The 21154-nt window shown below is 39.6% G+C and overlaps 1 protein-coding gene across 1 annotated transcript in view; it reads right to left on the bottom strand.

Annotated features, from left to right (window-relative positions):
- The window catches only part of cpt1a2b (carnitine palmitoyltransferase 1A2b), a 40473-nt gene extending 20340 nt beyond the window's left edge, over positions 1-20133 (bottom strand). Inside the window, exons 1-12 of the mRNA XM_023416312.2 lie at positions 19983-20133; positions 15283-15425; positions 14540-14679; positions 12228-12405; positions 11850-11951; positions 11501-11638; positions 10709-10786; positions 10329-10436; positions 8746-8833; positions 8028-8223; positions 3016-3204; positions 620-725 (exon numbers count right to left, since the gene is read on the bottom strand). Of these exons, the coding sequence (XP_023272080.1) occupies positions 620-725; positions 3016-3204; positions 8028-8223; positions 8746-8833; positions 10329-10436; positions 10709-10786; positions 11501-11638; positions 11850-11951; positions 12228-12405; positions 14540-14679; positions 15283-15423 (1464 nt within the window). The 5' untranslated portion in view covers positions 15424-15425; positions 19983-20133. The remainder of the gene's footprint in view (positions 1-619; positions 726-3015; positions 3205-8027; positions 8224-8745; positions 8834-10328; positions 10437-10708; positions 10787-11500; positions 11639-11849; positions 11952-12227; positions 12406-14539; positions 14680-15282; positions 15426-19982) is intronic.
- Positions 20134-21154: the final 1021 nt, after the last annotated feature.

Here is a 21154-nt window from a genome sequence, read left to right as displayed (position 1 = left end):
GACATAACCTGCTCATGAAAAAGGAGATTTGAGTCATCGGGTCTCAAGACTTCTTTCCACTGCTCAGTCGACTGCTGTCTGTGCTCTTTACATCAAACACTAACTGATGCACCCACGAGCAGATCATTCAGATGTTTTTATGTTTCGTTTGATGTTTTGTCAGATCTTATAATGAGGTCCTGAGATAATATTTAACTCATCTATATTTTCCATTGTTGGTTTGGCAAACTTTGCAAACATGGACTCCACTGGTGGAATAGAGATATACAGTACTGTATATTGCCAGACTACTGTTCACAGTCTTTTTCAATGCAACACCCAGCTATCCGTCAGTTGGATCTCTTTTTTTTGATCATACAAATATGCACTAGCTACTACTGTATGTAGCAGCTGTAGCAACAGTGGTGGCCTGATGTTGCTTTGCAGTTATGTTGTCATTATTATTTGATCTGCTTTTTCTTTCAGTATATTTTAGTATTTTTTCTTCACACACAGCCAAAGATCTCTCACAGTGACAGGACTTGAGCTGAGTAACAGACTATGATGGATAAATGCTAGTGAGCACAAATTTACACATGCACAAGCCCATGAACAGACAGACACACAGAGACAAACACACCTCCCAAAGGTGAGCCACGGTCGGTGCGTCAGCCCAGGAGTGCTCTGCATTCAGCCCATTCTTCCCATTCTTGTAGATCACAATGGAGAATGATTTATCAAACCACCTGGGAGATGAGAGAGGAAAGATGCAGCAAAAAGAGAGGTTAGATGTGAGGGAATGCATTATATTGTATTTAAAAAAAACAGTGATGACGTGTTTTTATATATTCAAAAACTAATGTTCTATTTGAATTTTGAAAAAACAGATGTGCAAGTGTCCATATTCATACAAACAGCAGCTCAGAGACGTGGTTCTCTATTCTCTTTTTACTAGTTAGAAAGGCATTTCAACTTGATCCTGAGAGGGAAATCAAAGTTTGTTGAAAGTTGTTGAGACTGTGTTGAGATCAGATGTTGCAAACTGGAGAAAATTTATCGGTCTTTATGAAACATCTTATAGTCTTTATCTTGATACACACACTGGTCATTTTTTGTACATTAAAAAAAGAAACTGATGAAAGCATTTGAGTTAATTTGGCCTTCATACCGCAACAACTGAAACATTCAAGCCAGATTGCAAGCAAGAAAATGAAGAATATGAGGTTGTTGTCCTGAACTTGACAGATTGCTGTTGCTGCTGCCAAGAGTTCAAGATGTGCCAAGCTTCATTGGAGTTAATGGAGGGAAAGAAGTACAGAGGATGATAGAATGAGGCCAGCTGGAGATGAGGAAGTTTAGGACAAAGAGAGATAGATAATGATCCAGATAGAAAAAGAAACACTGTTTGAATGGAGTAGACACTGTAATCATGCAAATATAGTGGAGTGCGAGCTAAGATTCTCACACATTCCAGATACGTTGCACAACTGTTGACTGTGCAAAGCAGGAGCAATGAATCTGTGGATTGAAGAAAAAATTTAATTCTAAGAAATATGCTGTCTTTCTTTCCTCTTCAGAGTTAGTTGAGAACAGAAAAATAAATGCGTTCAGTGTTGTGCAGCTGCTCCTTTTCCAGCGATTGTGTATAAAATGGTTTTTGGGCCAGTGAGGGCAGATTGGCAAAAAATCACAGGCCAGCAACTTTCCTGTGGGCTTACTGGAAAAAGGAGGAAACTGAAAATTAAAAACAATAAAATCTGTCTTCCATCAACTTTAAAGCTTTAGTGGAGGAGGAGACCTTGGTGTAAGTACAACATCTATTCAATAAGTGCGAGGAGATCTTGCAAAGAAGTCCCTTTTGGGCTAATCAAAGACCATACAGGCTGCTGCATTCTTGACCATCTGTAAGGATCTCACTGTTCAGTAGTTGAGGCGAGAGAGAACCATGACCTGGACCAAGAGCTGAGTCATGTAAAGCCTGACTTTTCTGATGTTGTATTGTGAGAAGCAGCAAAACTGGGAGACGGATGCAACAAGGTCAGAGAGAGATAGCTGGTCATCAAGACACTCAGGTTTCTTGTGACCTTGGTTTTTATGTATGTATTTACATTCATGGTTTCTTGGCAGGAAAGAAAATAAGCAAATATTAAAATAATATTATATTACAAAATGGCAAACTATTCCTTTAATAATCAGACCAAAGACCTGGTGCCAACTTTTAGATCTTGACACTTTTTGATATTTGGTGCTACAGTATTGAGAACTGATATTCAACCCTGTTGATGACATATTCCCACCTGTCGGCTTTATTTTAACCAGAGCTGAGTGCAGTTTTAATTTTGCTGTTCTCTACCGCACACTAGTTTGTTTGTCTATGTTTTACACACAAAATGTACAAGAACAGAGCATCTCGCCGCCGTGTTATTTACACTAGAACAACAATGTGAAGAACTAACTGTTCTGATATGAATCAAACAGCAGCTAGAGTTGTATCAGGATGAAAGTCAGACAGACAAATCAGGGGATATGCAGACATACTGGTCCCAATCACAGGGTGCGATTCATGTAGGCCACCCAGCATACAGAAAATCAAAATGAAAGAAAAACCTTTATCTTCATCACTTTATCTGATCTTACTGCAATGGCAATTGGAAGGAATCTCGCCATGATTACTTTAACAATTACTTTCTCCTCTTAACCCAACCCATCGAGGCAGACGGCCGTCCACCCTGAGCCTGGTTCTGTTGGAGCTTTCTTCCTAAAAAGGGAGTTTTTCCTCCCCACTGCTGCTCATTGTGGAAACTGTTTGGTTTTTCTCCATAACACTGCAAAGTCTTGACTTTACCCTGTAAAGTTTGTTACAACTTAGCACTATACAAATAAAACTGAAATGAATTGAATCTGTCTGCTTAGTCTAAATATTAATCTAATTTATAACATTTGCTTCAAGTGATGTACTATACTCAGTGCTGGATGGTGTTTCATTATCGTTTTTAATTAATTATCTTAAGGCCTCTCACTTTCTCTCCTCCTCACCTGTCATAACATTTCCCATGGAGCAGGGACTTGGCGTACCGGTCCAGGTTTCCTGCTGGGTCCTCTCCCCTCATGCCTTGCTCTTCATCATCCAAGGTCACAAAGAAGGCTGCCCTCTCGATAGCATCCAGCGATCGCTTGTTGACGCCGGAGCTGAAGTACTGCTTCCTCATTCGAGACCAAGGAATCCTAAGAATGGGGGTGAAACATATAAATGGTGAGACACTTGACTCATGATTGTCATCATTATCATCCATCCATATACATTGCCAACATATAAGAACACAGATGTGTAATCGATCACAAATGATGATTTAAAAATGTATAAAATCACGCAAAATAGCTGGAAGACTCTCAAGAACACAGAGTTCATGAAGGAGGAAGCTGCAGATGTCTCATCAAAATGACACATTGAACTCTGAGAACATCCAAGATGTACTTGGCATTGGTTACAACACTGCATCCTCTCTTTGTCATATTTTCATATGTTACCACTTTGGCTCAATATGAAATATGAATCGACGCGCTGAAACCCAGTTTGGATAAATGGATCCTCATGGGCTGCATTGTTTGTTGTTTGTCTATATTTATGGCCAGCTTCCCTTCCTGAGTATCTAAACTGTCAGAGTGACAACAGAGCACAGGTGAGCTGTATAACAATGCAGCCAAATAGAGGGCTCAAATCTCAAAAAACACTCATACCAAGAGGGAGAGTGCAACAAAAATAAACCTCACTAAATATAAATCATTTTTACAAAAATCACACAACCAAAAGCAGAACGATGTGAAGTCTTCATTAAAGCCAGACAGCAATTAAGTACTCACACTGCATCAGGGAAACTGAACCTCACTGCTCATAAACAGAAAGTCATTAAGAGTATGATTACAATCATCTTCACTCCTAATGGAACTTTAATGTTCACAAATTCAAGTTTCTAAATTACATTGCATTAATAAATAATTCAAATGGACTCCTGTCCCTCATCTGACTTCAGACTGAAATATCTCAACAACTACTGGATGGATTCTCATGAAAGTTTGTACAGACATTCATGGTCCAGAGAAGAAGACAACAACGATGATGATGATCCCATGCTTTTTTACCATAAGGTAGAAATTTTGGGGTTTTGGTGACATGTTTTAACAACTGTTGGATGAATTGCCATGCAATTGCTACACACATTGATGTTCATAACTTTGGTGATCCTTAAACCTTTCATCTGACACTGTTGTAGGTTCAAATTTTCAATTTGTCAAATACTTACGACCACTAAAATTCCCATCAGCCTCAGCACTACTTTGTGCTTAGAACTAATTACCAACTGTTAGCATGCTAACATGCTAAGCTAAAGTGGCAAACATGATGAACATTATACCTACTGCTAGAGGTAGAGTTGTTAGAGTCTTCTTTCTGTAAGTGTAAAAATATCTAGAAGAAGTCTGGCAGTTATGCTGACCATTACTATGGGTGTTTAATTATTATGGCAGCAAATAATGATTGTTCTTATAATACAATACATGTATTGAATTTGTTGTGACACTATTGCGCTTCGATTCACGATGAACAGTTTAAACCAAAAAAGGATCAAAACTGATGCAGCAGAACCAGGAGAACAGCGTAATAAAAGTTATTTCTTCAAGTCTAACAAAGTTAGAGAATCAGCCTCAGTGAAAAAATAAAATTCAATACAAACATTCTCCTGGGCTTTTGTTATGAGAGTGTCACACCTAACAGAAACCTCATGCTCATGAGTTCACCTTTCTATTTCTCTTTTTAAGTCTGCTGTTTGCCCCCGTCACTGTTTTCCCACAGCACCATCGACATCAAGTGTGACAAACAACTTAAAAAAATATTCTTTCCTCTTAAAAACACTGGGCTGTCATCTGGTTGCAATCCCATAAATCTTTACTCAAAACAAAGCAGCACAATAAGGACTAATGTAAATGCCTAATGTATATTTAAAGCCTAATATTTTAACATATACTGTAATTAAGATTTGACTTCATATTTTTAAATCTAGGAGGTACACATACAAAATTATAGGCACTTTAACTATAACTAACTAACTTTACACTGTAGGGAAACCTCAGTTAATATCGTTAATATCCCTGTCACAGAGAGCACTGTTATGTTATCTGCTCGGCTGTGACCAGAGGTTCCTTCTTCTTCCTTCTTGTTGAACTGAAGGGACTGCTGAAAACCTGAAGCCTGAAAGTTGAAAGTCTGGTTCTGAAAAACAAAAAACCAGACTAACAGTTTTAAGGACATCAATTGTGAATACTGTTCATTGTTAGTTTAACTTATCGTGTGGTCTTTCCTGTTTATTAGTAGTCTAGCAAAACTAGGTTATGGGTGGCTGCTAGATGGTATTTTTTGGTTTGACAGGTAAGACGAGAGATAGGGTTTTATTTTCATTGTGTTCTGGTATAGCAGATAGGGATGAGTCAGGTAAGGAAGCAGAGTTTGTTATGTTTGTTTTATGTTTTGGCGCCACCCGCTGCCCTTTCACTTTGTTCTTTGCCAAGCAATTAATTTGTATTATGGTTGTACCGTTTTTGTTGGTGCTAAACAACACACACAGTAGTCACATGATACCATCATCTAACAGCTGCTTCTCTTGTTCCTAAACATCTACAGGATGTAACAGACGGAGACAGCAGTGTAACCTGGTAGCTACGCTTTTATAGTCCTCCCCTCACAACCTGCGCACTGTTATATTATTACAATATCATTACTATGTTATTGGTTGGGGGCTTCACACCCACTGCCCACAGGTTTCTTGGTCAAGGCGCTCCTCAGGGCCCTGGCAGCTAGAAAGGGAAACCTTATATGGACACATGCCCTTAGTTTACATCACTCTGCAAGTAATCTAGTAAATCTACTATCAATAAACACTCCTGTTTTTCCATCTCAGCCAAGTGGAAAAACATCTCATGCAACATTTAAGATTTGTATTCACACTAATTTTAAATTGCCCATATCATGTAATAAAATAATACATCTAATGAATGATTCTCAGAGTCTTTGACTGATATTTAGGAAATGTAGTAAAAATTCAGAAACCCATTGTAAAGTAAATTCAAAATTTCTCCAAACGAAACACACAGAGACCAATAGTTTCCTGGAAGGAAAACAGTCTACAGTGTTTGAGTATGATTTGTAAAATGGCAGTGATGTAACACAAATAGGATTTAGGCCTAAAAATCCAAAACAACAGAAGTGACCTTCAAGTCCTCTTCCTACATTCATTAAGAGTGTTGTGAGACCGCTGTCAAAATCTGATAAACATTTCAACACAACAACTGGCCTTTTTAAAATTTGGCTGATATTTTTGCACTTTTACATTCAACTTGAAAGTTATTCTAAAAAGGTATATGTCGGTCACAAAACCACAAAACAGCAAACGAGGAGATGAAGACGTGTAAGTCCTCACAAAACTGAAAAGCTGCATTTTCAGTGTAATCAATGCGATAAGGCTCCATTAGTGTAATGCACTGTAATATAATGATGTGATCTTATCAACAGTGATAGTGGGCATTAATGAATGCCTTAATGTAAAAGTGGAGCGAAAGCAAAAACAAAAGAAAACACACCGACAAACACAGTTACAAAACACAAAGAGCCACAACAGGATACCAACTTCTGGTATACTCAAGGTTCTGGCTCAAACTTAAACAAGCACAAGTTTCTGTTCCCACAGACATCCCCTACAGATTATGTCGAGTTATGTTGCACTGATGATGCCAATAAAAAGATTTTCCAAAGCCCTTCGTGCAATTATTGTGAGTATGTTGCCAAAAATAATCAGTACAAACATATGCCGTTGATTGACCAACTTAATATATTTGTTTAATGTAACTGATACACATGTAGAGATCAGTGCTTGTATGTAACCATTGATCTGTGTGCAATGAAGTGTAAACAGACCCTAAAAGCATTAGCCTGGTGTAGTCTGTGTGCTCTGGTGCCTCCCACGCACTGCAGCTTGTGTCTATACTTCAGGATCAGGACCACGTGTTTTTGCTTTAAATAGGTCCCATATTTTCCTTTTCTCCTGTGTTTTATTTGAAGATATATTTGTGGTTTTAAGAACCAATAACCATCTCAATCTAGTTTTTACATACTCTTTACTCTCAGGTTTCTCTCTGGAGCTTTTGTAACAACAGGTCGGTGAGTCAATCAGAAGAGAGAAGGCTCTCAGCCTCTGAGACTGTTTCCATAGTGATCCAATAAAAACACACCAGATTTCAGGAAAACAGTCAGACAAGGTAAATCCTTAAAGGCTTGGATGGTGGGTTCAAGTGGGAAGGACTTGGGGCATGGCTGAGAGCAGTGATCGCTTTGTTGTGACATCACAAACCTTTTAAGGCTCAGTTTCTGAATACAGGCTGTGTGCATTTCTCTGTGGACTGAGGCTTTGATACTTTCACAGTATTAATATAGAACCTAAACCTGCTTTATATTCAAAAAAAGACATGGAAATCTACCTTTATATAATATGGAACCTTTAATTATTGGCAAACAAATCGATCCAGACTGTGTACTTCCTGTTTTGTGTTGTTCTGAAAGCTCCCTAAAAACTGCCTTATGTCACGCAGCAGGCTTTAAGGTTATATATAAAGGGTTATTTTGAGATGCAAATTCTGTTTTAAGAAGTGGCTCAGTGACAGTGTTTCCTGTTTCCTGTTTATTTGAATGAGATGGCGTTTGTGACATCTGACTTGTACTTTTAGGCTCCCTTGGGGCCTGTGTGTAGTGGTTTCTTGTTTGTCTTTATTATACACTTGTTCTTAAAGTAAAAATAAAAATAAAAATTTAAAAGGCGATTTCAGTAGAGAGGTCAGCAGGTCCATATGTTTAGTTGTGACATCTGATAGTGGGATGATTCATTTGCATTCAGCCATTAACATTGAATCAAAATTACAAACAAAGTTCTATAGGTAAGAGCCACAATCACAATATACTGTACAGTACACCACACTGGAGCGCACACCCACCCCACTGTTCCTACCTGTCTCCAGCAGTGAGAGCCCCCAGTTTTTCCTCTCCGGGTTGCGGGGGTGAGGAGTCATCCAAAATCCTCTGGACCTGGTACTCGATCTCCCTGGGAGACAGCAGTCGGCCTGCCCGGTACACCCACAGGCGGAAAAAGCGCCCCTTGTGGTACACCGCCACAAACTCACTGTCCTGCCAGTGCTGTAGCACGTCTGTGGAGGAGAGGGAGGTTATTCCTAGTTTTGGTAGTCCTACTAGTTTACAGTTTATTATCTTTTTATATAAGACAGAACATAGAGTGCTGCAGGAATGAGTCCAAAAACCCAGAAATTAATTAGCATTTTAGCACCTCAAGTTCCCTCATCCCAAACACATTTTCACATTTTATTCTACAACATAAAACGCACCAATACACCAGTCGTGATTTCTTTAGGGGCTGTTGCTAACAAGTGGCCAAATGACACTACAGAGGTTGTTGGGGGTGTTAAATGTCATAACAGTGAACATGAAAACCAATCAACTCACCAGTCCACCTTCAAAGCACCGTTGTGTTTATATACTCATGCTTTTGCAATTTATTAGTACCTCTTAGCACTCTTATTACTCATTGTTTCCTGGAGGATTAGCTCAGCGTACAAGCATCAGCTGACAGAATTCTATCTAATAAACAATAAGCTATAGTACACATCTGCAGCAACACAGTGTGTGAGTGTGTTTGTGTGTGTGTGTGTTACCAGTCTCAGCTCCTGGAGTGCGTGTTGTGTTGAACATCCTCTCACACTGAGCAGCACACAGAGGGATGACAGTACCTGGAACACGACTCTGACACACAGAGACACACACATACATTGATTATTAATATTTATTGGTTATAACACTCTCAGTTTTGCTAAACTAGAAGGGAAGATAGTTATAAATGCGCATATGTAGTGGCTATAAAAATCAATCACTTCCCTTTTTCCCTCATCAATCTACACCAAATATAATAATGACAAAAGCGAAATAGAATTTTTGAATTATTTGCAAATTTATTAAAAACGGAAAAACTGAAATAATATTAGTAAGTATCATATTAAGTGTTCTACTAAGTATTCAGACACTTCTTAGACAGATACTTATCAGATCAAGAACCAAGCCATGAGGAGGAAGGAAGTGCCTGCAGAGCTCAGAGACAGGATTGTGTTAAGGCAAAGATCTGATGGAAGGCTACAAAAGAAAAACTGCTGCATTGAAGGTTTCCCAAGAGCACAGTGGCATCCACCATTCTTCAATGAAAGAAGTTTTAAGCTACCAGGACTGTTCCTAGAGCTGGATGCCAAAGCAAACTGACTGATCAGGGCCTTGGTAAGAGAGGTGACCGAGAACCCAATAGTCACTCTGGCTGAGCTCCAGAGATCCTGAAGGAGAACCATCACTACAGCACACAAAAAAAAAAGCACCTAAAGGACTCTCAGACTGTGAGAAACGGGATTCCCTGGTCTGATGCAAACGAGATCGGAGACTTGGTTCTAAACATCATGCCTGGGAGAAACCAGGTACTGCTCATCACCTGCCCAACACCATCCCAATGGTGAAGCACTGTGGAGGCAGCATCATATTGTGGGGGTGTTTTTCAGGGTCAGGGACAGGGAGACTGGTCAGGACTGAGTGAAAGTACAGATATATCCTTGATGAAAACCTGGCTCACAGTGCACAGGGACTCAAACTGGGATGGAGGTTCACCGTCCAACTGGACAATGATTCTCATCTCACAGCCAAGAAAACACAGGCATGACTTATTGACAACTCAGTGAATGTCCTGAAGTGACCTAGCCAGAGTTCTGACTTGAACCCAGTTAAACAACTCTGGAGAGACTTAAGTGAATGTCTGTCGACTTCTGTTCCCCATACAACCTGACAGAGCTTGAGAGCATCAGAAAATCCCCAAATCCAAGGCAAACCAAAGAAGATTCCAGGCTGTAATCATCGCCAAAGGTGTTTCAACTAAGTGCTGAGTAAAGGGTCTGAATACTGAATGTCAATGTGATGTGTGTTTGTATCCTCTAACCACTCGCTCACTTCTAATTCTCAGGAAATTCCTGAAAATTTTCCCTCCTATCTGTCAGAACTGATGTCAGAACTGATATCACTACCTCACTAGCATGCTTGCCAACTACAGTTTCCACCCTTACATCAACTAAAAGTGTTATTTTATTTGATTATGTAAATATCAAAGCTACACTGTCTTGAAGACATGGTATCCTTTCCACTAAACACACACACACAAACAATTCAACCCACTGATACATCAACTGTGCCGGAATGTGTAAAGTCTTACCGGTTTGAGTTCCTCCCGGTTTACCTTGCGGCGGTAGAGCAGCAGGGCAGTTATAGTGTTGCCTGCTCTGGCAGCCTGCACCGGGGTCGGGGTCACATACAGAAAGTCCTGCACAGGCAACAAAATTACAATCACAAGATTTATGATTATGAAAACAAACAGATGAAGAGTAAACTGTTACATAATTCTCTTATATGACTGTATGATAAGTCAATAAGAGGGCAGAGGTTTAAAATGGGATTGTAAGGACCAATTAAGTAAGACCAGGAAGTTAAGGAATGGAAGGAGGATAGAAAATAAAGACACAAACAGAGCTGATGAATAAGAAGGAGATATGCTTCCTTCCAATTTGGTTCAACTTTATCTCCAAAGCTGGTTACCATGCCATAGTAGTTACTGTTGACCATGATAGGACTTCGGCTTCTCAAGTAGATGTATTCCTCCCACCAGTCGCTCACCTGGAACATAACGGGACATTAAAATTTGTTCTTTATTCATTCAAAACAAAAAGAAAAAAACACAGCAAAGAGATACTATATATTCTGTGTTTAAAATAGAAAATATCAAGGCTTTCCAAGCTTGAATACCTGTCAGCAATGAAGCAGAAAATCTGTCATTTCTTTAAAAGGTACCATATTTTAAACTTTTCCATTGTTTTATTTTAAGTGTATTTGATAGTTGTTGTCATAGGAAAAAAAAACATCTCAGTGTTGTTTTGCAACTCCTCTCACAGGCTTGTGTCTGGAGCTCTAGTAACAGCAACGGTGGGTCCAGGTGGGCGGGGTTGGAGCATGGCTGAGAGAGATGACTGCTTTGTTGTGAAATCACATAGTAATAGTCCTGAGGGCTCATTTCATGACTCGGTTTCTGAATACAGGCTGTGTGCATTTCTCTGTGGACTTTCACGATATAAATATAGAACTTAGCTCTGCTTTATAATCAAAAAAAGACATGGAAATCTCACATGAGACTTTTAATTATTATTACATTGGCAGACCCTCAGGAAGGAAAGGAAGTGATATATTTTAATATGCTTAACTGTGCACAAATATAGGCAATAAGGTGAGGAAGAAAGCCAAGATTGAAAGATGGTGTGGCTTTTGGGAAGGTGGCTTTTCAGCTGTTTATTTATGGTTAGTTATTTGTGCGTGCGTGTGTGTGTGTGAACTTGCATAGTTCGTGGCCCACAGAGCTTTCAGTTTCAAGTAGCGCTGGAGACGGTTTCCCAGGCTGGACTCAAACTGATTGCCCAGTTCAGTCATTCGTTTAAACTCGGGATCAGTCAACAGAGGGTGAACAGACTCCAGGTACTGAGAGAGAAAGAGAAAGAAAGAAAGAGAGAGAGAGAAAGAGAGAGAGAGAGAGAGAGAGAGAGAGAGAGAGAGAGTCAAAATCAGGTTCTTTGGTTTAGGGTTATTTCATTTCATTCACTTCATTTAAATGAATATATGGACAGCACATACATAAAATATTGATTCATACATAGAGAAGATGCAGGTGTGTTTGTGTGTGTACACTCACCCTGCTCAGTGTGTCTTTGATGGCAGGAACAGGCAGGTGAGGGAGAGAGGTCTGATAGCTGTAGAGCAGAGGCTTCCTGCTTGATAATAACCTTAGCAGAGTCTGTGGGAAAGAGAGAGAGATGGATATTTGTGAAATTTTCAGTAACTATTTAAATATAACAGACACCACATGTAGTATGTAGAAACAAATCTCTACATATTTTATTGCTTTATTGTGAGTATCAATAAAATGATCTTGAATGGTGCCATTTTGTTATAATTTTGTGAAGTGAAGAAAAATGATATGGAAGTAGCAATTTTGTGTCCATGACCTAAAACGACCTCTGCAGAGTGGCCTCAGGAGGGAGCTGTGATATCAAGTAGGAGTACGTCTTACCACCCAGACTTTAGTGGTGTTGGAAACACGGCCGTGTTGTTCGAACATCCACTGGTGATAGGACAGCAGCAGCTTGAGGCAGAACCTGAGCGCGAGGATGAGGGAGAGCCACAGCAGAGTGCTGAAGACCAGCGCTGACACCATAGTCTGACCCTGGGCACTGAGGGAGACATGGAGACTAGACAGAGGCGAGAGGAAAGTAGCATTAGAGCATTAATACTACAGTGTGTTGTAAAACCATTAATTCAAGTTAGGTGTTTCCAACCTAAAAAACAAAGATACAAGACTGTCATCTCTCCAAACTTATGCACCATAACAACCAGCAGAGGGTAGATAATGCACACTGTACACACGGATGAGCCTAAAACAATGATAGATGCTGGGACAGTAATCTGTAAATGGTCATTGATGGAAGTGAACCACCTTAAATAATGGATGTGTTTGGCAAAACTTTAAAAAAGAAAAAAGTGCATGAGTGTCTCAATCCATCCCACATTTCTCATGTCACATTTCACTGTGAGGAAACAGAAGTAAAATTTACAACAAAAGTACAACAGCAACATCTGCTGGATTATTGAGGAAGTGGCTTTGTAAAAAGAAAAGACACCTGAATCTAGAAAATGGGGAATAATAATATGGGGTATGGAGATAAAATGGCACAAATACAATGATGTTAAGAAATAATAAATAATAATAATAATAATAAAGTGCTGCTAGACACTCTGAGGTGTCAAAGTCCAAATATCCCCAAACAGAAGCCCCAGGGTTGATTTCAATATCTGAATATAAATGTTGGTATGTAAAAAGCATGTTCAGGCAAGGCAAGATTATTTATATTGCACCATTCAGACACAAGGCAAAGTGCTTTACAGAGGGATGAAAATACAAAATTTCAAAAACAAATTTTAATAAATCTTTTTTTTTTTTTTTTTTTTTTTTTTTTTTTTTTTTACATAAGACATGTTAGGATTCGAACAAATCAGGAAAGAAACTTTCTCTTTAAGACAAAAACTTTTCTTTTTCGCCTGAGTGAGTACTCTGCTATTAAACAGCACCTCGGCTCTGAGGCAAATTGCACAACAGAGCCTCTATTCCTAACTGACACAAACGCTCCACAGGTTTTGGTTACACCGGGGTCGACCTCTTTCAGCTGCCCCGGAACATTTTCCCTACGGGTGCATTCTCACAGTCTTTCTTTCACATGAATAAACTAACCACTGACATCAACACTTGAAACAGCAGTGATGAAGTTGCTGAGTTTCTATTGTCCGGCTGCCCTTTATATGGAGCTGCTATTAACTGAACTGATTTGCAGCAAACTTGGGGGAGGGATGAGGCATTGACTCATTGAATTGTGGTGCTGATCTGCTTCAAGGGGCAGTCCCAGGATTTTTTTTTTTTTTTTTTTTTAAATCACTTTCCATGAAATTTTTTCTCAGGAAATAAAGTTTGGATCTTGATGTAAAACAATCAGACCATCAATATTAATGGTGTTGATGTCTATGGCTAAGAATTGTTTGTTCTTGGTGGAGTTATTGCACTCCACTGAGGGCTAGTGTAGTTCCTCGTGTTATCAGGGTGGAACATGGCAGGTGTGTGTATGTGGTTAGACAGTGACTCAGCAATGTTGTAAGTACCTAAGGCAACAGTTAGTGTATAGAATGGGAGAGAAGTAGAGGAAAGGTGAAGTGCAGGCACCACGCCCACACTGCTCCATAATGACTCATCAGATTTATTTATTAACATCTGTTTGTTTGGACCAGCAAAACTCCAACGCTTTCCCTCGTGACTGTTACTGGTAAGACTTCCTTGTGGAGCTGTGACTTACAGCTGGAAGTATAGTCTGACCGATACTGGATTTTTGACTTTTAAAAAAGAAGTTTTTAAAAATCTGTTAACGATATATATCTGGGATGTACAGTATATCCCTTAGATTTTTTTAAATTATTATTATGAATAAGATATGTAGTAAGCAGGATGTTTTACAGCAGAATAATCAACTTGTAACTGCTCTCTGTTCTTATTGGCATACATATACAATAATCAGCCATTATCCATTATTGTATTTTCAAGTATTACACTGTGTTAGCTAATAATTGCTTTGCATTGCTAATTTAGACAACATCAATATGATCGGACAGTTTTTTTAATGCTTGAGTTTATATTATGCACCAATTTGACCATCTTAAAACCAAAACAAAAAACTATCAACTATCCTTGATCGATTTAGAGCATGCAATTTGTGCCACAGCAGATTTACATTAAACTTATGATAACAATAATGAAAAATGTGTGTGTGTGCGTCTGTGTACCTTAGTGGCAGGTGTTGCTGTATCTTGGCGATGAGCCCCATGCTGGGATCTGAGCGCATGTACATGGTGGCCAGGATCGCTATGACGACAAAGAGCCAAGAGGAAGGGCTGGCTGGGTATACTCCCTTAATCACCCTGTTCTGTTACCACAGAAGAAGAAACAACAGGCATTATGATAAAACATGTGAAAACAGTCAAAACTGCAGAAAACAACAGTTAATATGAGAAACAACTGGATTCCTGTTGCGAGAGAACATTTGACAAACTGATGCTCCCTTCACGTTTCTCATTAAGAGTTTAACTTTGTCAACTTTCTAATCTTGACTAGGAAAAGTAACTACATTTTTGTGGGTTCAGCCTTACAACATTTACTCATCAGTAGGAATGGCAGGTTGATAAAGAAATTTTAGAAGTTCGTTTTTTGACGACTACGTCAACAACACACAACTGCACATGCACAAACACCTGTGTCTTTGGCACCCCAGCTGGAAAACATGCATGTCACTACATGTCAGGAGAGGGCTCATCTTTCCTAAGATGTACAGATGGGAATTCACACCATGTAATAAGGCCGTGTGCATTCATCACTCATCCCTCACACACAAATTACATCCCTACACATCTTTACCTCTCACACAAAGGTTTAGACAAGTGGAAAAAGCCTACACTCAGTGACCTCAGCACAAATATGAGGAAAATCCCTGCACATGTGCACACATGTAGAGATTTCCCATCATGCTCACCCTTATGCGGCTGACTCGTTTCTTCCATGATCGGACTCCGGACAGGTAGATCTGGTTCAGGGCCTGGTAGGACAGCTGCAGGTCAATACCCTCTGGTGTTATGGTGAACTGGAACGCCACGGCCTGGTGGGCCTCTGCCATCACTATGGAAACACAAGTGAACAAAAATGTAAACACCAATATCACTCGATTAATGTTTTTTATAGTAGTTAAACCGTACAACCTGAAGACATTCATTACGTCACTGTGACTGTGGGATAATTTCTGGTATTAAACAGGATTTAATAACATTGGAATGACTGGTTTTTAATTGGTTTCATGACAGTTACTGTCCATAACAACTAGTTTCATAAGCCAGAAAGCAGCTCAGTGTGTTTGCCGTCTCTCTTGTATGAAGGCACTGTGTGAAAATACTTGAGTAATTTAATGTGTCAGTGGAATGTTGTTGTCTCATTAAGTCCTGCCACTGAGGAAAAACACACTTTTCTGTTGTAAGTTAAGTCCTCTGTTTAACAGTATGTTTAGTTAGTAGATGTAAAACCAAAGGTTGAAAAACAAAGCTGCATATTTTTTGTCATTTAAAAATTTGTATATATATCATTAAATATTTAGCATGTATCTGGGAACTATCAGGGGCACCACAAAACTGTGAATATAAGCCATGCAGCCAATAACAATTGTGAACTAATTTTTAAGAATAGCCAGTATTTCGTATATTGTTCAATTTTTGCCAGTACATCCTTATATTGCTGACTGGTAGTTGGTCGAGGTTGCCATGACAACTCCCTGCACTTTTACTGTGAAAGTGACTGATTCTTTTATTAGTGGAGTGAATGCACTGTGCAGATGTAATGGTCAAACTGATGGGAAGTCAATGTTCTTTGTGGCAGGGTTTATTTAGTTTATGAAGAGAAAAATACTAAGTGTTTAGTTCAGCTCAGGAAACACGGTGATGCCTGCGGTTGATATACTGCAGAGTATTCTGGGGCCGTGCCTGAGCAACCACCAGCCTCGGTTGGACATGAATTATTTAATACTTGTGAGCTACAAGCTTTGGCATCATCCTTGCAGCTGAGCAGCTGTAGGAGGATGCAAGGAAGGAGGAAACAAGTAATCCAGTTTAGCCTCTGTTTTTATGAGCTTCATAAGTGAAGCCACTCCCAACAACCCAGTTCTCAATAAATATTTTCTTCCAAGTTGTTATTTTCACCATCTATGTTTCCAAAGCAGTGCTTAAAGAGCGAGGAAAAGCACGAGTGTAAATAAAAATGAATGATGGCTGAATTCCATTTAGCTGCTTCAGTTTCAGGCTCCTGGTATTGTTTATGCTGGCTCATTGTCACGCTGTCATGGCTTGTTGGGATACTTGAATTCAACAGAGCTATTGTTAATGTTAAAGCTGGAGTGCAAGACTTATAAATATAAATGCGTCCAACGTCTTTTACATTCCAGCCCTTTGCAAAACGGGTTGACACAAAGCTGATGAAGCCTCTCAGCAGCAGGTAAACCACTCTATTAGTTTGAAACCTGGTGCATGTGGACTTACCCGCCCAACCAGCCAGGTTGCCAGAGCTGAAGAGGGTGTTCTGTTACATCTATATGTACATTGTAAACATATGTGGAGGCTCAGTTAAGCAGCCGACAGACAGCTGTGTCATTCTTTATTACATGTCCCCCTTGCAACACAATACAACATGCTGAAGGTTCCTAGATGAAATATGTGTGTAGGAACCTCCAGCATGTTGCACTGTGTGGGCCGGAGGTACACATTAAAAGTCCAGGACACAACATGCAGCTATCTGTTGGGTGCTTGGGTTGACATGTTTACAATGTGCATATAGACAGCAGAACGTGGTGTCAGAAGGAACCACCGTAGCCATGGTGATGGAGCAGCTACAGCAACAACAGTATGGTCTAAAAACTCAGGAAACGTCCGAGAAGAGTTTCTGATGGATGAGATAAAAAAAGATACTCAACATTTAGAGGAAGGAGGTAATGTTGCACATAACTTTTTTTTGGGTGAGTGTAACTTTTGTCCTCTGTCTTAATCTTTATCTTTGGGCGTTACTTGGGCTGACTGGCAAGTGTTTTCCAGACACAGACTTTTATACTCAGATGACAAGGTTTCCAGCAAGTTTACTTCCAATTCCCAGCTTTAAGACATCACTTAACAAGCCTACAGATGAGATGATATCACACACACAACATCCATGTTATTTTCAGCAGCATATGGTTTTGCATCTCTAAAGTCCTTATCTGGGTTTAGTAAATTTTGCATGGGAACATTTACAATAGAGCTTGCAGCAGACAGACAGACAGACAGACAGACAGTGTGTGGCTACACTGACCTGAACAAACAGAAATCTGACAGAGAGTGCCCCTACGAGCTTGGTGTGTTCGTTGAATTCCTTTACTTCCTCTTCAGAGTGTAAACACATGGATGACAACAACTAACAGAAACTTTTAGTCATTGCTGTGTTGCTCAGTTTTTACAGGATAAATGGATAATGACAACTCTGAAACATATCTGTTAGGTCCAAAAGGCTTCCCAGGTTTTTCACTGTGAGTGTGTGTGACACAACAGGAAAGGAGCTCTGAGGCCCCGCACTGTTAAAACACATAATAATGCACAGCTGTTGCAGATGAATGAGGCCTGTGGCGCACACACACAGAACGATGACATGACAACTATACAGTAACAGTCACACAAGAAAGTATAGAAAGTAGGTCAACATATAATCCCTATGAGGTCGTTTGCCACAGTCTGTGAGTGTGTGCAGACCTCTGTCATCTCTTCTCCTTCTCTCTGTCCAACCAAGCGATTGATTACTGCATATTTCTCACTTCCCACAGCTATTTCACTGTTTGTGTGTGAGTGCATGAATGAAATGGAGAGAACGAAGGTGGGAGGAAAAGTGTAAGCCTGTTACATAGCTCACAGTTGCTGATGCTTTAGCTATGCACACATTATTCTTGTGTACTGTGGAGGACCTCCAAATGATTAGCATTCATGCAAACTGTTCTCCTTCCCCTAAACTTTACTTAATTCTGTTCTTAATCCAAAAGCCAGACCTTTGTCTTGACGCTTGCCTATGTTCTAAACTCTAACCTGGACCTAGGATTAGCCAGTCCATGGTAATTGCAAATAACAAGGGTTTGAAAAGTCTTGTTCAATTGCAACATATCCATATCCTTGAGCTTTTTTTGTCTGCTTCTGCTCGCAACACTGCAGCACTCAGTATCATGACACTTGTCCTCCAAATATAGTTCCACTTTGTGCCTCTCTCCATTACAACTAACATTCAACTGGGGTCACATGTTTTTTACTAAAAATAGATATCTCAAGATATTGTAAAACCCAGAAGGTTGTATAACAACACTTACCACTGATCCCAAGACAATACCAGACTTTCCTATCCACCTGGATGAAAAAAATGTTCAGTCTGTTGCACAAACTGCTTCTAAAGCTGTAACATTAATTCTGTGAAGATTTCCTGACTTTCTTTTCTCAATTTCTGAGATAAAAATCAGAAATCAAAAAAAAAAAAAAAAGTGAAAAATTCAGAGTTTAAAGTCAAGTTTAAAGTCAAGTTTAAAATTTAAAGTTAGAACTCTGAGATTAAATTCAGAATGCTAAAAAAAAATCAAAAATGTTCACGTGGCCCTGATCTACCTCCGTAAATTTGCATATAAAGTTAAGTTGTGTGGTACATTTTAGTAAAGCTACAAATTAGTGTTTGATTCTAAATCGTCACACAACGCTGACAAACAGGTTTCACCTGCTGGAGCAGAAAGGCAGCTACAGCTCATTCAGTCAGTCTGAGCGCGCGGACACGAGGACGGCGGGAAGAGGTGCGCGTGCACGGACTAACACACACACACACACACACACACACAATAACTAAAGCTTGAGTGTAATGTAAATTAAAGTCTGCAGGCTACTGTTTACAAAGTACACCAAGCTGGTTAAATCATCATCAGTTTAACACGTAGGCTCTGCAAAGAGTTTTTGTTTGTTTCTTTTCTCTTACCAACGGCTGAACGTTAGCTAACAACAAATAGACCAAACAGACCAAATATCTGGCTAACTTTACATTTCTATCCTGTCAATGCTGTGCCATAATTAGCTTATCTGCCATACTCCAGAAATGTTCATATTTGAATGTGAAGGTTGCTATGAAAACCAGACTGACATTACATAGTACATAGTGTTTACCTGTAAATGTATTAACACTGGTTTTCAGTTGTTCAGCTTTTCACCTCGGGCAGCTTTCAGTAACATAAATAAAAGTAACATAAACAAAAACAGATTTGTCGCACTCGCTGGGACTTATTTGAATTTGACTGAACTAACCAGTTTTGTCAAAGAAAAGAGTTACTGTGCATCACAGCAATGCTGCTCCCCATCACCACACCGTGCCTGTGTGGGTGTACAGAGACACCCCCAGCTCCCAAAAAAAAAAAAAACCCAAAGCCGATATTCAACACAAACACGTATATTACTTCTATTAAAGTACAGTGTATTAGCACAAACACCCACAGCTCTGTAGCCTATTGTAATATCACTCTTATTCAACACACTGTGGTCCATTCATGATCAGCACCATCTCCCACTCAGCGCGATGCACGAAAGCCGAGCGAAACGAGGGGAAAACCTGAACCAGCAGCTCGACGAGAGATTATTAATTACAATTTTTTACCTGAAGTGTCTTTGGAGGAGTTTTCTCGATGACAAAGCTGATTCAGAAACGCCTGTTTGGACCCCTCCCTGCTTCCTGGGCCTGAGACAGAGGTGCACTGAGTGAAAGCGGCGAAAGCGTCCCCACCACCCACCAACAGAAGAATCACTGCCACTTCCAGCGAGCAAAGATGTTCTGTGTGTGAGAAGAGGACTCACTCGCAACTTCAGTTGAAAACCCAGGGGGTTGAATTACGGCTGTGTAAATGTAGGCGTTAACTTTGCCGTAGCTTAAAGGCAATAAGATACAGTATGATGAGATAAGGCCATCAGGCTTTATAACTATTTTGTGCCTTGTGAAATAATTCGTAAGTAGTAGTAGTAAGTAATTTCCCTTACTTTATTTATTTATTGGTATGTTGTATTGCAGATGAAGCCTATTACAATTTACTTGATTAAATGGATAGTTTTTTTCATTGAGCTTTGCTATAGCACTTTAATTCTACAAAAAACAGTCTATAATTGACGCTTGATCAGTGTCAGAGTCAAAGTGAGAGCTCTTTCCTTTCATTTTCTCCGTGCAGGAAGCTGTGAATGACGTCACACGCTGGGACCTGCTCACGTCGGAAGGATGTATACATTTTGGTTTTTAAAAAAATCAACAAACCGGAGAGTGTAGGCCTCGTTCCAGTGGTCGGCCTTCACCAAATAGAACCGGATTTTTATTGTTTTATTTTATTCTTCCAGGTACTTCACATTTTTTACATAGTTTTAATCTTACATCACTACAAGCTTCTCTATTTCCCACTTTGCCTCACCACTTGACCTACTTTTTTACTCAAACTAGAAAAACCGAAATAAAAACTTTAAAATTAAACGCACAGAAGCAAGAGCTGGAATGCAAATTGTCCTTTGCAACTGCGAATTGTCATATGATGATACACTGCATTTTATCTCTTTAAATTACCCTTTTCCACTCAGGGAACACTTCAGTGGTTTGCATCATATGATGCCTAGAGTTATATGTATATAATTGTTTTTCTACAAGAATACAGGTAAAAATATCACATGACACTTATCCAAAATGTCACCTACTGAGTGCAGAGACCATGTCTGAACAGGGCCGTAGCAAGGACTTTATAGTCACTGAGGCAAGAGTCCATTGTCTCCTGGTGCAACACACTCCTCCGCTTC

Source organism: Seriola lalandi, unplaced genomic scaffold (genome assembly GCF_002814215.2).
Source record: "Seriola lalandi dorsalis isolate HSWRI2012SDOR001 ecotype SW California unplaced genomic scaffold, Sedor1 jcf7180002054563, whole genome shotgun sequence".
NCBI classification, from domain to species: Eukaryota; Metazoa; Chordata; class Actinopteri; order Carangiformes; family Carangidae; genus Seriola; species Seriola lalandi.
The sequence above is the reverse complement of the archived record's forward strand: the minus strand, read 5'-3'. Positions and strand labels throughout refer to the sequence as shown.